This window comes from Strongylocentrotus purpuratus, unplaced genomic scaffold, assembly GCF_000002235.5.
Source record: "Strongylocentrotus purpuratus isolate Spur 01 unplaced genomic scaffold, Spur_5.0 spur5_contig_843, whole genome shotgun sequence".
Taxonomy (NCBI): domain Eukaryota; kingdom Metazoa; phylum Echinodermata; class Echinoidea; order Camarodonta; family Strongylocentrotidae; genus Strongylocentrotus; species Strongylocentrotus purpuratus.
Window position 1 is genome coordinate 369,796 of NW_022145550.1, and position 17,859 is coordinate 387,654.

The 17,859-nt window shown below is 39.3% G+C and overlaps 1 protein-coding gene across 1 annotated transcript; it reads right to left on the reverse strand.

Annotated features, from left to right (window-relative positions):
- Positions 1 to 10,276: 10,276 nt before the first annotated feature.
- LOC587632 (serine/threonine-protein phosphatase 6 regulatory ankyrin repeat subunit B-like) lies at positions 10,277 to 15,918 on the reverse strand. Its single transcript, XM_030989776.1, has 4 exons — positions 13,288 to 15,918; positions 11,453 to 11,659; positions 10,976 to 11,133; positions 10,277 to 10,325 (listed from the first exon to the last, which is right to left on the reverse strand). Exons 1-4 carry the CDS (start codon positions 15,916 to 15,918, stop codon positions 10,277 to 10,279), a joined length of 3,045 nt encoding a protein of 1,014 aa, XP_030845636.1.
- Positions 15,919 to 17,859: the final 1,941 nt, after the last annotated feature.

Genomic DNA, 17,859 nt, shown 5'->3' on the forward strand with positions numbered 1-17,859 from the left:
ACCCTCATGTCTTCAATGCCTTTCCAGACAGGTGAGAAAAACAACGAGCTTTAATCATTGTTTTCACGACTGCTGTGCATAATGCCATTTTACTCAACATTTTAATGCTCAGCAGTTGCTAGCTTTATTAGAAAGACATTCAAGAACATTGATATTGATCTACCTGTGTCCCGAATGTAAAGCGAGGCAATATCTGGTGTTACTTGTCTAGGGTCAATACAGTTGATCGAGTGTGGTATGGTGATCTTGACTGGCTGGTTGAAGGTAAGATCAGGAGGGTCAAATCGTATACCGCAGCATGCCACCGATTCATCATCCCTTATGCTCATGCTCGGACGATCTAGAACTGCTACTTTAATCTTGCACACCTCAGGTTTCTGAAAGGTGCCCGCTGGAAAACAGATTGATATCCCTTGGTTTTTCAACTCCACCTGTTTACGACCGCTGCCGACTTCAACGATGACTTCGTGGCGTGAAGAAGTTTTTTCCTCTGCATATAAGAAACAAAAAAGAAACACATAACAAGTATTTGACATTGTTTTAACAACACACGGGCCTACTATTACAGCTTACCCAGTAAATATTACAGTCTCCTTTATCTCTTTTCTTTAGAATCGCACCCTAAAATTATATTTGTTATGTTATTTGTTCCGTCCCTACTGTCAATTATCTTTCCAAATTGAAACATTTCTATCTCAAATTATGTTCATACTGGTAATTAATAATAATAATAATAATATAGAGTATTTGTAATGCACCAACTCCCCATGACTAATGCCCTTTATGAATCACCTCAGTTCGTTAATTATTATTCTTTATCCTATCTTCAGCTTCTACTTTTCTTTCAATTTTAAACAAATACCTCAGTAAGCTGTACATCCCATTATTAAACTTGTATTCTTCATAATTACCCCTACCTCAATATTTATACTGTGATTGTAACTTTTGTAGTATTTTGTGAGAAAATTACGTTATTATGTTAAGGATTATGTACATGTATTCTATTCTTCGTAATTTATTTTTCATTCTTTACTCATTATGGACTATTCAACTCTATTTAGTGACGCTTGGTTGTTTTTTAATTGTTTTAATTGTAAGAATACCATCTTATTTGAATGAATGAACTACTATTATTTATAATCACTTGATTTAAAGCTTTTTATTGACATACAAGATGTCACCTAGGCTTAGGAAAATAGAGTATAATCTACCACAAATGAAAAGCAACCTGAGGATTTCTTTGCCTTGGGTATTCATTTCGTCTCTAGCTCTCTAATCAAGTGCTAGGTTGAACAGAGAGCAAGGAGTCCGTTTATTGCCAGGAAAATTACTATTTTCTGTGCTGGATATACTGAATTTACTATATATTTCATCTAGAGCTACTTTTGTTGATATTCCGATTGATTGCATGGATATTTAGCCTGGAATCTGAGAAACTATATTTGATTTCATCATCGAAGCCCTGTATATATACCACATATAGACGAGCACGTATTATTATATGGCCCATTATGAACTGGTATGTAACTTTAACCTTGTTCTGTGCTTTGTTTGTCATCTTGTTTTGATAACTATATACACTGTCGCTCATATAGTTGGAATATTTTTGTTTTACCCCAATTTATGGAATTATTTTTAAAATAATTTTAAAATAATGGATCTAGATAATAGTATAAATTCTCAGATTATATTGAATATTAATTTGACAATGTGTGTTGTGCGTGACTGCTAAAGCATGTGTATGCTATATGCTTATCAACTAGGGGACCTACGCCCTTAAGTCATAAATGACAGTAAGGAGGATTTATGCCCCACAAAAGGGCACTAATATAGCACATCGACACGGTTTTGATCCTGGGGCCTCACAGTTACAAGGCCATTGCTTTGTCACTGAACCATGACTGTACGCAGCGGGGGGTAGGGTAGGGGGCAGTTTCCATAAATATACACAAAACTGAAAATGCAATAAATTTTCAATAATTTTATTGCATTTTACCCCGGTCCCCAACATAAAACTATCCTCTGGACGGCCATGCATAATATGGCTCAAGGCATGAACAATATTCGCGGCAAAGATACTGATGCCCTATTCAGTGAAATTGCCAATGAAAAGCTCAAAGTGACCTTGACGAAGAAGGACATCGAACGTTCGCACCGACTTCCTTCAAGGAACGCAGAAGTTTTGAACCCTCCCAGCCGCTCGACAAGGAGTAATGCACGCAATGCGCCTAAACAAGACGACGAATCGAAACCAGTTCGTGTCTTATCGTATGCGAAAAATAATAATCTCCAAACGTCGCGAGCTTAAAGGAGCTACACAAAGAAAATTTACTAACAACTGATAATAAGAACAAATTACATATGGATGGAAAGATTTTCTCTTGAAAAACACGAATAATTTGCTGAGAAATCATATAGATATCATGGAAAGGCGTAAAATGCAATTTTTCAAGACCCTCCTTAGACCCCCAAGCGCCCCCGAACGTAAGCCAAATACACGAGCGTAGCGAGCTCTGAATAGTGACGTCACACCCTGGACAAACAGCTCGGTACCGGAGTCGCACGTGTATAAGTCTGCAGCTAGACAGCCGTGTCCAGGGTGTGACGTCACAATAGTGACGTCATACGATGGACTGCTGAAGGCAGTAAATCTGGATCTCAAAACTAACATTTTTGAAAGTTGATTTCTGCGGGCCCCAAACATATTTTGAAGAGGAAATTTGTTGTATGTGATCAGTAAGGCTTCCCCTTCGCAATGATATGAATTTTGCATCAATTCAATACACTTTTGCTTCTTGGTGTGACTCCATTAAAGGCACGAAGATGGGTATCGATCGATCGAAGAAGATCTCACCCAGACAAATGCTCATTTACTGTCAAAAGCGAAAAAATGTGGATAGATAATAGCGGCGTGGTCATTAGACCGAAGAATTATTGGCCTCTTCCCCATTACTGGAGGCAAAACAATCAAACGCTTAAAGGGATAGTTGAGTTCTGCTGCAGAGGGCGCTACACAAAATATTTTTTTTGGTGAGATAATGAAAAACTGAGAGTCAAATATGAAATAACATAATATTAAAATGACAAAATCATCTTTATTGTAAGTGTCGGCTTGCGTGGTGATGTAGATATACAGTAGGTTTGCGGTTGCACCATGTGTGTGAGAGAGAGAGGGGTTTGAGGAGTCCTGAAAAGGACTCTGACTCGGTAATCTTTCTTGGAGGAGTGTAGTTCTGAAAAGAACTGTTTGTTATCAATCTTAGCATATAGTTCTCAGGAGAACTATAGCGCTTGGAGAGGATGAGTGGCTCGACCGTTCGAACAGGTTGACTATCCGTCGTCAGGAGTGGAGAATAGCTGGCGTGCGTGAGCTTAAGTCACCGGGGTGCGGACGTCAGGGAAAAATAGGTGACCGTGTCGGCTTGAGTCATCGGGGAGTGGGCATGGATGGTCGGCTGGTAATTCGTCTGACTGTCCGTCTGGGCTGGAGTCTCCGGGTTGCGGACTTAAGAGAGTTTCGAGTTGATGAGTCGGGTGTGCTGTCGGCGAGACGATGTGTGTGTCCACGACGTAGGCGGCGTTGTAGTCTGTTGTCGTCTGCTGTGCATTGTAGCTGTGAGGCTGGCGGCTGCTTTGAGGGTTCGGCGGGTGGCGGTGGTTGATGTACGGCTGTCTGTCAGGGTGGTGAGGGCGGTGCAGGAGGTGGTGGTGGAGGAGGAGTGACCGGGTACTTGTTGATGAGAGGTTTCCAGATGTCGTTGATGTATAGTCCTGAGTCTTTGGGCACGGTGTTGTGGCATCCTTCAAGCAGCAGACATCCAAGTTCGACACAGTTCCTCCAACAAACTCCATTCGATACTCCACTCCCACAAAGACAAGCATCCAAACCACAAGAAAGCTGGATTCTACAAAATACCATGCGAATGTGGAAAAGTCTACATTGGTGAAACGGGGAGAAATCTGGAAACAAGACTCAAGGAGCATAGAACCAGCTTCAGACTCAGCGATTGGGATAAGTCCGCCATCGTCAAACACGCCCAGCAACACGAACACACCATCGAATGGGATAACAGTCATCTCATCTCCATAATGAAACACTGGCATACACACATAATGCGAGAAGCCATCGAAATTCACCGCCACAACACCGTGCCCCAAGACTCAGGACTATACATCAACGACATCTGGAAACCTCTCATCAACAAGTACCCGGTCACTCCTCCTCCACCACCATCTCCACCACCGCCCTCACCACCCTGACAGACAGCCGTACATCAACCACCGCCATCCGCCGAACCCTCAAAGCAGCCGCCAGCCTCACAGCTACAATGCACAGCAGACGACAACAGACTACAACGCCGCCTACGTCGGGGACGCACACATCGTCTCGCCGACAGCACACCCCACTCATCAACTCGAAACTCTCTTAAGTCCGCAACCCGGAGACTCCAGCCCAGACGGACAGTCAGACGAATTACCAGCCGACCATCCATGCCCACTCCCCGATGACTCAAGCCGACACGGTCACCTATTTTTCCCTGACGTCCGCACCCCGGTGACTTAATCTCACGCACGCCAGCTATTCTCCACTCCTGGCGACGGATAGTCAACCTGTTCGAAACGTCGAGCCACTCATCCTCTCCAAGCGCTATAGTTCTCCTGAGAACTATATGCTAAGAAAGATAACAAACAGTCCTTTTCAGGACTACACTCCTCCAAGAAAGATTACCGAGTCAGAGTCCCTTTTAGGACTCCTCAAACCTCTCTCTCTCTCTCTCTCACACATGGTGCACCCGCAAACCTACTGTATAAAATCATCTTTGCTGCTTGTAAGAATCGGCTTGCATGGTGAAGTAGATAGTGTATACAGTAGGCTTGCGGGTGCACCACCGCCACCCGCACGCCCTGCATTGAAATTCCCCTTTAACTACGAAGAAGCATGTTCGTAGATGAATACCATTTCTACTTACGGGCTGCATAAGAAACACATCCCACGAAAAGAATATTAGTGCCATGTTGGCAATACGAAATATTTTCAGGGGGAAAAAGGCGAAGGTCATTTTGTAAAGAGAACTAGGAAACCAATAGATAATAATATCGAAAGACAGGTGGACTGTTTTGTAAGAAGACCCTATAGGCAATATAAAACACCAAATGTTTCTACTGTTATTAAAGACCATATAAGTAAGAAATTTTCGTCTTCAACAGAATCAAGAATATTATGCCAATGAAGTAATTACAAAGAAATGGTCTCATTTTTTCAATCTATACAGACGCTTCATGATTACAAGATGGAAGTAGAGGTTTAGCTTGCTATATCCCGAAACTAAAAGTAAGACATAAGCACAAAATGTGTAAAGTTAATATCATGAGGGCTGAACTAGCAGCGATCCTAATGGCTTTAGAATGGGAAGAGGAGCATCTCCCAATAGCTGTAGTAATTTTATCTGATTTCAACTCGGCTTTAAGAAGCCATCAGACATTTCCATGAAAGCAGTATGATAGTCGAGATATACGGGAAACTAATGACAATAAATTTATTTGGAATTGAAGTAAATTTCGAATGGGTTCCAGTACATTGTGGCCTAACAGGCAATGAGGAGGCAGACGCTTTAGCTAAACAAGCGGCTTCCAAGAACAATATCGACATTTTTGTCAATAAAAACAGACAAGAATTTTTGAGTGAATTAGATGGCTTTTACAAAACTGAGTGGCAGAAATAATGGGAAACTGCCGAGAAAGGCAGATATCTCTACACCATACAACGAGATGTAAAATATACGTGATTGAATATAGGTTTTTGTCGTAAGGATGATAGAATTTTACATCAATTCCGTCTTGGTAAGTGTAGACTTAATTATTACAATTACTCAATAAATAGGCATGATACGGGCCTTTGCGACAATTGTCACATTTTCGACACTATCGAACATTTTATGTTATCATGCCCTAAATATGAAAGACAGAGGAATCGTATGTATCGCAGACTTCATGTGACGAATCCTAATCTAAAAAATCTACTTGGAAAAGCAAAAAACTGCTCAATCATTTTAGCCTTTATAAAAGGTACCGGAAGATTATAAAGTGTATTATAGCATTGTGTTGTTATCATTCTTGTGCTTTTCATGCCTTAAGGCATAAAAGTAACAGAGTGACGGAGGACAGGCGCGGATCCAGGATTTCTTAGGGGAGGGGGCCCAACTTTTTTTTTTTTTGCTCCCGAAAATTTGAAAATCGCGCCGGCCGAAAAGTCGCTCAGTGGGGGGGGGGGGGGGGGGGGGGGGGGGGGGTACAGAGCACATTTTTTTTTTTTTTTTTTTTTTTTGCTCCCGAAAATTTGAAAAACGCGCCGGCCAAAAATGCGCTCAGTGGGGGGGGGGGGGGGGGGGGGGGGGGGGGGGGGGTAGTGAGCACATTTTTTTTTTTTGATCCTCAAAAAAATTTCAATTTGCACCCCCCCCCCCCCCCCCTTGAGCGCCAGGGGGGGGCCCAACCCCCCAAAAAGGTAAAAATCACGTGATTTTACATGTTTTTTTTTCAAGGGGGGGGGGGGCCCGGCCCCCCACCCCCCTGGATCCGCCACTGACGGGGGAGATGATGGACATACGAAGCATGAATAAATGATGACAGGCGATTATTGTATGCGCATACTATTATTAAACATAAGACACATTATTTATCATTAACTCTATAAATTGACACCGAAACTTCATGATATTAATTCCAACCAGCTCTAACATTAAATGACTAACAAATAATGAGTAACGAGCACATTAATCCTCCATAACCTTGCACTTCGCCAATAAGAAAGGTCAACGTAAATCTTTATCTCACACACCGGGCAAGTATCAGAATCACAGAAACGTAGACCAGCAGAAGTGAGAGCAAGGCGCCCTCACACACAGCCTGGCGGAAATCATCGGAATCGATGGATAGCGCCGATAAACCCAACAACAACAACAACAAAGCTATTCTCCACTCCTGACGACGAATAGTCAACCTGTTCGAAACGTCGAGCCACTCCGGCCACTCATCCTCTCCAAGCGCTATAGTTCTCCTTAGAACTATAAGCTAAGAAAAATAACCAACAGTCTTTTTCAAGACTACACAATCAGTCCTTTTCAGGACTACACACCCTCAAGAAAGATTACCGAGAGTCCTTTTCAGGACTCCTCAATCCCCCCCCCTCCCTCTCTCTCTCTCTCACACACACATGGTGCACCCGCAAGCCTACTGTATAAAATCATCTTTGTTTGATCAAAATCGGTTCGGAGACGGCTAAAATATAACTATTTCTAATACTTGTGTACCACCACAAATATTAGATATTAGAGAAGCCACTTAAAAGTGATTTTGTGCACGGTAGATTGTGTATGAAAAAATGACTCTATTGAAATAGTGTTTTCATACTTCTATTGCATTGTAATTTTTTATTTTTTTTTGGAAAAAAAAATATGGAAAAAATTGTGAATAATTTGTATCTTCTGTTTGGAGTGGAGTTATAAAAATACTTGTTTTTTAAATCAAGGATATTGTGATTGACGGTGATAATAAATCGTTTTCTTGTTACTCTATTGCCATAATAGTTTAGCAGACAATAAGTGATTTTTTTTTCTTTCACATAATATAACATAATGAAATGAATTTGCAATATATACAAATTCAATAACATATTATTAAAGTGACTCGGTAACATTGTTGAAGGTTGATGAAAAAAACTGCGTAATTTTTGTATGAAATGTTACTTATTATATTCCTTCTACAGTACTAACCCTATAACATGCAAACAATCGCATACATCAAAGATATTTATGGTATTCACTGAAGGCGACACCCACTAATAATAAATTGTCCCAACCATTATGAATTTACACAACCGTTTTCCCATGAAAATAAGACATAAATCAGGCTTTTAAAAATCCGTCGATGCTTAAATGTCTGGAATGGTATATACAGCAAATTCATTGCTTTGTGACGGTTTCACTCACCTAAAATGTTATTAAATTGTAATAATATAGTTGAGAGGATTAAGGAATCGGTCAGATCAGTTTCTCCCAATTTGTATCATTAATAATGGTCTGTTTTCACTCAAACTTTCAGGTTATCTTTAATTGTACATCTAACATTGAAGTCACTACCTTATCATCATTATCTCTCATCTAAACATTGTTACCAAGTCCCTTTAACTAAAGATGCGACAAATAATTATACAATTATTCAAATAAGTCATTTAAAATTGGCACAGTGGTGAGACATAGTGGAGGAGTTTATTAAAAAAAAGCATAGCTTGTATTTTATAGACCCGTTGAAAATAAAAAAAAGTGCTCTGTAATATATTTAGAAAAAATATATATAAAAATGCTTAGGTAATCCTACACCCCCGCCCCCCCCCCCCCCCCCCCCCCCCCACGCTACAAAACAAAAAGGTTGTCTTAAACATCGGTGTATACATACAATTTTACAGATAATGGAAATAATAACAAATGGTAACCTTTCTAGCAGAGAAGAGAGAGAGAGAGAGGGAGGAAGAGAGAAAGAAAGAAAGAATGAGAAAACGAAGAGAAAGCATGAAGGACGGGGACGTTACACACTATGGTTACTTTTGCGATGCTTTGGTCTCATCTTACTAACAGGTTTATCTTTTTTCTTGTTTTCTTCTTATTGTTCCAAAAGCTGTTTTCTCTATAGATTTTTTCGTTTTAATAATTGTATCTATCTAGAAGCTATTGTTTAATTCTACATGTACGTTTAAATGAAAAAATAGTAGGAGTTGATTTAATGTTATCATTTAATGAGTTCCATAGCTGGGGTCCGGTATATAATTATAAAGGCTTTTGAGCAGTTACGGTTCTGGTCTATGGTAGATGAAACTGATCTGATTGTCTAGTGGGGTGGTTGTGTACTTCATTGTGTTTGTTTGATATTTGCAACAAGTTTTCTGGTAACGAAATTGATCAATCATCGCAATTCAAATTCAAATTCAAAGTTTATTCAACACTCTTCATAAAAACATTTAAAACATACAAATACAGAATGGAGTTATAACAAAAACAAGAAAGTGATAACAAATACAATGGCAATTTATATGAGCATTTGAGATATAGGCAGAAAGGAGGGATTCCTTATATAAAAGCCTACCCCTAAAAACACACATACAGGAAAACGAGAACAAAAGAACAGAAAAAAGAAGAAAAAAGAACATACTAAAACTTACTATCATGCACGATCAGAGTAAAAAAAAGTGTCAAAATTTGCCCATGCTATTAATACTGATTATTATACTTATTTAACAGAAATTGTTTATATTTAATTTTAAATATACCGCTCTATCGTATAAATACACACTACTAATAGAGCAATAGTTAATGCCTGGTCGAGCGCGCATTCGTACAAGTACGATGGTCATAAACATGGCTCGGTCTGACCAGCCAGCCACTGCAGTAAAAGCGTTTCGCATAGTTCACAACCCTTGAATTAGTAACTCTAAAACGTGAAAAGGATGCTCAACATACCAATGATGTTATTACTAACGCCCGCATAGTTCTCAGCGGTTACTGAACGGATGCTGACCATAAGATGCGCCGGAGTGACGGCGAGTTGAACACCAAGCGCTCGTGGATATTGCTTAGCTACACTTTCATGTCTGTAAGGTGAAAGTCTACTCTCAAGAGTAGATCTAGATCTAACTTAGAAATGAAATCATGAGATGAATGTAAGAAAAAAAATCACTGACTGTTGAGGAATTGACATATGGCATACGGATAGTTGAACAGATGGAACTTGCTGTTTCCGTAGTCTACAAACACTCTGCCCATGTTCCAAACAAAATTGATTTTTTTTTTTTTTTTTTTTTTTTTTTTTTTCTTTCTTTCTTTCTTTTTACAATTTTTTTTTTAGCTTCTTTTCTTTCTTCCTGATTGTTTGTTGCATGGGATATTTCGACAGGGGATCAAAAGTTCTACGTGGCATGCTTCAAATCTGGTAAGCTGACTTAGATTAGCATTCACATCATTTAGACTGACCTGGTATGAAAGTAATATCTAGAGTCTAACATGCATTGTCGCGTTCATCGGTCGCACATATAAATCTCCAAATTGAGGATCGTGCAATGATATTCAACCTCGCCCTGCGGTCCCAATGAAATGTAACAGCACTCGGGTAAATTCTTAGTTTGTCGATGTTTAAATCATGTTATATTGAACTGCGGAGCATGCAATACCTACATGTGACATGTCTGTATATTACATGTGTTACTTTGTAAAATTCAATTTTAAATTCACTTTATCTTACCGAGATAACTCCTTGTTGTCTCCATCGACGGTAACCTGTAATGGAGAAAAAATGCAACAGTTAAGTCATTAGTTGTCACATCCTCCCATCATCTTTTAAATGTTATTATATTTTCTTTTTTATTATTTTCTCCTGCTTATAGCAGCGCAAGTAGTACAAGCCCGCCATTCCTCCAGTGAAATAACTGCATTAATATACAGGACATGTGAAACGGCAAAAACAATTGCAATAAGGAGACAGATTCCAAATAGGTCTCGGTCGCACGTTAGAAAAATGCTACTTTTGACGTTATCTTTTTCTTTCTTTTTAGATAGAAAACTCAGCGAGACTATATGGAAATGCTAATGGTGTTCTAAAACTTGATACTGCAAGACTTAGAGGGCATATGAAAACAATCATGATTTGTACATAATGCATTTCTTGACATAAAAAGAGTTTTATGACACATCCAACTTTAATTATCTGTTCGGCAGCTAGCTTAAGTCTGCCAGTATACATATGAGGAAGGTGTCTGGAAGGTGTCTGATCACCTAAGACACCCGTCACACAGGTTAATAGGTTTAAGTGCGTCATAGAACACTTTTCTAGATTATCCAAGCCATCCTGATGATATAGTTCAGAAATTTCTTGTATTATTTTTGTCACACATAATTATAAATCTGTAATAAATTGAACAACAATTAACCTCGAAAATATCATCTGTCGGATCTCTTCGTCTCTCGCATACTCAATCGGAAGGTTACCATTATTGTCCTTCACATCGGGATTAGCGCCATTTTCCAAGAGGTAGAACACAAGCGCCCTCTCCGCTGATAACCTGTTTTGGTAGACGTCTGTGGATATCTGTTAGAATCATTGATCAATCGATAATTTCAACGGAAATTTCTGAAGCTATTGATCGAGAAACACACCAAAACAATACGGTTATTTACGTTACTAAACATTCGACTTGTTATTTATCCATAAAACAGAAACAAAACGTTTAAGTATATAGTATACGTTATGGCATTCTGCATAATAAGATTCATCATTGTGCGGAATTGCAGAGTTTATATATTTCCCGCAATACTATATGCTCCCTGACTCCCTTAGATGATGCCTTAAGTTGTAGTAGTACTCCTCCCTAAATATGATAACCAAGATTGATATTAAACCGTGGTACCTTTTTGAGTGACTCTGTAAGTTCCACATGTACATCCTCTCGGTAGCAGAGTTTGATGGCATAATGCAGGCACGTCTGGTCATCGTTGGACTGGATGTTGATGTCTGACCCATGGGATATCAACGTCTCAATCACCGAGGTGTAGCCATAATGTATTGCGTGGTGAATAGCGGCAAAACCGTTCTGATCACGTTGATTGACGTTATTCTTTTTAACATAAATATAGAAAAAAAAAAATATTTTATATGTTGTAAATAGAGGCTGATTCCAACATACACGAAGACACAATTAGACAGCACTCATTATTATGAACAGTTTACGTATTTGGTATATTATTAAAATCATGTCCTTGGAAAGATTGTTTCCATGATCGTAGCTTGATATGCTTGTAGTGTAGACACATGTTATTCATAAGAAAGTAGAAAAAGCGATGACTTGTGGAAAATAGAGGTAAGTAAAGTAAGGATTAAAAAAGGACATTCCAGCTGTCAAAGTAACGTTGATTGATTATACTTATACTGTATAGAAGTTTCTTTGCTAACGCTGCGTATGGTGGATCAATATTCAATTTCCAAAATATGCAATTTACAAAAAAAAGGTTTCACTTCTAATCGATAACGTAAAATATTAAAAAAAAGTAGTAATTGTTTCTCTCAGAACTAACATTGACGAAATTATGAATAAAACATGTTTTAGAACTAAATAATTCATTTTTAAGTAAGCTAGGCAGATTTTATACATACCCTCGAGCAAGTTGTCAAAGAACCAGTAACGTTTGAGTTGTGTTGATCCCGAACTGCGTGTCCATCGATGTTCAAGTCATTCATATTGCTCCCTTGTGACAGTAGGAATACAAATACTTCTAGGTGGCCGTTTTGGAATGCATGGTGTAAGGCAGTCCATCCGTCGTTATCACCCTTATTCACGGCAGCTCCTTGGTTGATGAGGCATTTTGTAACCCTGAGACGACCACTTGCTGCAGCAGCGTGCAATGCATTTGAACCATTTTTATCGCCAATATTTACATCAGCTCCGTGGTTAATCAGAAAGTTGGTAACATCCGGATGACCATTCACCGAGGCGACGTGCAGTGGAGTGGCTCCATTCTTGTCTCCGTGATTAACATCGCTTCCATGACTGATAAGAAACTTAATTACATTTATGTGACCATTTTTTGCTGCACTGTGTAAGGCAATCCAACCCTTGTCGTTATGCTTGCTTGTGTCGGCTTCCTGACTTACTAGATATTTGATGATCGCAACATGACCATTCCGCGCTGCATAGTGTAACGCAGTATTTCCATCGACGTCACCCTTATTTACATCAGCTTCATGTCTCAGCAAACATTGTATTACGTCATAATGTTCATTCCCTGCAGCAACATGTAACGGTGTACATTTATTACTATCGCTTTTATTCACATCAGCTCCTTGACTGATTAGATATTGCACTATGTCAAGATGACCATTCTGTGTAGCAATATGTAATGCGTTTCTTCCCTCGTTATCGCTCTCTTTCAAATTAGCACCACGGTCGAGAAGGTTTTTGGTGAGCGCGAGATGATTTTTCCACGCGGATAAGTGTAATGCAGTAGTACCATTGTTGTTGACCTTGTTTATATCAGCTTCCTGATTGATTAGATACTCGGTAGCGTGTATATGGTTGTTCTGTAAAGAAATCATCAAAGGTGTCCAGCCAGCATCGTCGCTTCTGTTTACATCAGCACCCTTTACGACCAAATATTTCACTATTTCGAGGTGTCCATTCCATGCAGCACTTCTTAAGGGGGTTCTTCCGTCGCTGTTAACTTTAGTTACGTCGGCTCCTTGACTAACCAGAAATTCGATGACATCCAAATGACCATTCCAAGCAGCAGCGTGTAATGCAGTTCTGTCGTCATTGTTTCCCTTATTTACATCGGCACCATTAGTGATAAGGCATTTGATGACTTGAAGATGACCATTCCAAGCAGCACTTCGTAAGGCAGTTCTGCCAACATTGTTTCCCTTGTTAACGTCAGCTCCCTGTGTGATTAGATATTTGACGACATCGGCATGACCATTTTGTGAAGAGAGATTCAGGGCAGCCCATCCGTCTTCATCATCCATGTCAACTGTCCCGCCTTTCTTCATTAGGAGCTCTGTGACCAGTAGTTGCCCATACAATGCTGCCGTGTGCAAGGCTGTCCTTTTCTCTGTGTTGCACTTATTGACCTCAGCTCCATTATTGGTTAGTATTTTGGCAACATCCAGATGACCCTTCTCGGCTGCAATGTGTAAGGCAGTGAAACCGTTGTCTAGGCCCTTTTGTACATCGGCCCCTTGAGAAATCAAATATTCCACAATACTGGCATGTCCATTTTGTGCAGCAACATACAAAGCGGTAGAACTGTCACTAGCGCATCTATTCACATCAACTCCTACACCGAGTAAATACTTGGTAATCTCAAGATAGCCATTCAACGCAGCTAAGTGTAATGCATTTGTTCCAATATTCTTTATCGTATTCACATCTGCTCCTGTATTGATTAGATATTCGGCAACATGTGGATGCTTTCTCTGTAATGCAATTGTTAGTGGTGTCCAACCATCACTATCGCTCCTATTTATATCAGCCCCTTCAGTGACCAGATATTTTGCTACATCCAGGTGGCCATGCCATGCAGCACTGCGTAGGGAGGTCCTCCCATCGTCGGTAACCTTGTTTACCTCAGCTCCGTGAGTAATTAGACATTTTGCGACATCTAAATGGCCATTCCAGGCAGCAGCATGCAAAGCAGTCCTTTCGTCATTCTGTCCCTTTTTCACGTCGGCATCATTACTGATTAAGCATTTAGTGACATGGAGATGGCCATTCCACGCAGCGTTACGTAATGCAGTCCTACCGACATTATTACCCTTATTCACATCAGCTCCTTGCGTAATGAGATATTCAACTATCTCTAAATGCCCATGTAATGCTGCAGTGAGAAATGGGGTGTCATCGTTGTGACTGCCTTTGTTCAGATCACCTCCATTGGTCTTCAGATATTTGAGGACATCAAGATGGCCATATTCTGCAGCAATGTTTATTGGCGTCCAGCCTTCGTTTGTACTTATGTTAACATCAGCTCCCTGACTGATTAGATACTTGGTGATTTCAAGGTAACCTTTCTCTGCACTTTTGTGCAAAGCAGTCCATCCATCCTTGCTACATTCATTCACGTCAGCGCCGTGACTTACTAGGCACTCGGTGACATCAACGTGACCATCCATTGCCGCAAGGTATAAGGCAGTAGAGCCATCATCATTGGCCGTCATGATATTGGCACCTTCATCTATAAGACATTTGGTTGCACCAACATGTCCAGTTCGTGCAGCAATGTGCAGCGGCGTAATTCCACTACTATCGCCCTTATTCACGTCCGTTACTTGACTGATAAAATGCTTCATTACATCAATGTCACCGTTCATTACTGCAAGATGTAAAGCAGTGTTACCGTTCTTGCTGCAGATATTCGCATCAGCTCCATTGTTTATGAGACATTCTGTAACACGGAGATGACTATGCTGCGAAGCAGTGAACAGGGCGGTCACACCGTCTTTGTCGACCTTATTGAGTTTAGCCCCTTTGTTGATTAGGAATTGGGTGATGTCCACGTTGCCATTCTGCGCAGCAATATGTAAGGCAGTCCATCCATCCTTATCGCCTTCATTCACATCAGCTCCTTGGTTGATTAAAAAGCTAATGACATCAACATGCCCATTCCATGTGGCACTCGTCAAGGGACTCCAACCTTCATTATCGCAGCTTTTGAAATCAGCCCTCCTATCAATAAGATACCTTACGACATCAAGATGGCCATTCCATGCAGCAGTGCAAGTACATGTTCTACCTCTGTTGTTGCATTGATTTACATCAACACCTTGTCTGGTTAGGCGTTTGATGATATCGATATGACCCTTCTCTGCAGCAATGTATAAAGCAGAACAACCGTCTGCGTCGCACTTATTGACATCAGCTCCTCTGTTGAGCAGATATTCAAGTACACCAAGTTGACCCCTCTCTGAAGCATGGTGTAAAGCAGTGTATCCATCAATGGTTTCCTTATTGACTTCAGCTCCTTGACCAATGACATATTGAACGATATCAATTTTGCCACTTCTTGCAGCGATGTGCAAAGCGGTCATACCATCTTTACTACCAATGTTCACATTAGCTCCATGACTAATCAGAAATTTCATCAAATGAAGTTGACAGTTGAGTGTCGCACGGTGGAAAGCAGTGTAGCCATCAATGTTGCCTTTGTTCACTTCAGCTCCTTTATTGATCAGGCAATTGACAACATCGAGATCACCACTTTCTGCCGCAATGTAGATAGGTGTCAGACCGTGGCTATTCCTTGCATTTACATCAGCTCCTTTGTTCAATAATATTTCTACGTTTGCAATGTCTCCGGCTGTTACGGCCCTATGGAGGAATTCCATCTTTCCTTCACACGCGTGCAATAATGAAATAACCAACTAGTATACGCCCCTGCGTAAGTACTATAACCACAGCTAACATCTGCCCCCAACCCTGATTCTTGTCTGAAATTCAACGCCTTAATTAACCGTTACTATTTCAAAACCTTCTTTTGAAATATCCATTTGCCATTGACAAATGTATATATATTTCACAACCGGAGTGAAAAAAACGACGATGTTATGCTGATGATTGCAGTTAGCGGAATGAGAATTAACAACGAAACCAGAGCATTATGTAAAAATGACTAACCAATATCATAAATAATTGCTGTCAAGTGCATCGCATTCGGACAGATCTTACATGTGTGCTTATCACAAGTGCTTGGTGGTGGTCAAATGATAAGATAAACAGTTCAGAGTTCCCTCCCAAAAGTAAGTTATATCAATATCAATATCTCCTTCGTGTCAATAAAGGGCGCGTTAATGCGAAGATTAAAGTAAACAAGCTACGAAGATTAATTTGAGTCATTGATGTTTGTCTTTTTACCTTTTACAAATCTCCCGAGCATGTTTTTCCCCTTGTAATAAAGGAATTCCCTCCATTAAAAGTTAAAGACCAGTATTGGAAACGCCCCAATTTCAAAAAATGAAATGGAAGCTCTTATTACCAATCATGTGAAGAAGAATATGTTTTGACTAATACATGGTGATAGCAATTTTGCCGGGAAACCACCTACTAATTGATATATTTGGTAAATTAGTTTATCTATTGGACTGTGAGAGATAAACGCACGTGTCGCGCACGTGTGCGTAGTCCAATATACATTTTTCTGTGTACAGTGCTCGTAACTTTACGAAGACTGGGCCAAATTTCTTATCGTTTTGATGATTCCAGAACCTTGCAGTACACACCAATACATATGCTAGAGGATCAACCTTTTCTGATCGATTCCACAACGTTTCTTTCACAATGCAATCGCATAACCATAACATGACCATATCTTTAAACAACTTTGCTTTTCATTCACCTTCACATTTTCGTTCTGTTTTTTTTTGAAAACGTTGTTTTCAAATTCGTATTTGTTCATGCATTTCCTTTTTTTTCAATCTATTTCAAAATGTTAACTCTACTAATGTCCCAAAAGAAATATCAAACATTGCCAAGCTAGGCTGCCAACGTATAATTAAATGGATCACTTTCGTCATTCTGCAATCGCTTTCGTCATTCGAATTCGTCATTCGATAAGAAAAATAAAGAGATACAGTAGATAAGTCGAATTCAGTCATTATTATGCATTAAACTAATGAACAAATAGATTGACCAAACTTGAATCTCTTGTTTGAATAGGGTTGATATTATTTTTTTCTCTTATCCTCAAGCGAGGTTTTTATTTCCATAATATCAATATATATTTACATTAATAACTCAATGGTTGAGTGAGACATAACATAGGCTAAAATGTAAAGTATATTCAACAATTCTTCCAGCTTAGTATTATTTTCTTTGCTAACACATTCATATCTTAAAAATAATCTTAGCAACGACTTGAAGAAGAAAAAAAGTATGCGGGTAGTAAACAGAACCATTAACAATCTTTTTAACGTAACATTTATAAATTGCATATTGCGCATAATTTAAAATAACATTCAGAAGTGAATATTTCTTGCTTCCAACTATTATCTTTGGTCTATTTGTATTTCTTTTGGAATAGATTAAATATCAAATTACATATTATTTTCCAAAACAAAGTCACATCCTTGCAATATAACATAAAATGAAAAGTTGAGTTACCTTGTCCACAAGAGTTGCATAAATTATTATTAACAATTTGCCATTTATATAAGTTTTCTTTTGAGGCAATAAACCTATGCCTCATCTTGAAAAATAAAAATACATCCTTCCAAAAAAAGCCATAATCCAAAGCTAAAAAAGGAATTCCAAATGTAAATTGTATTTTGTTC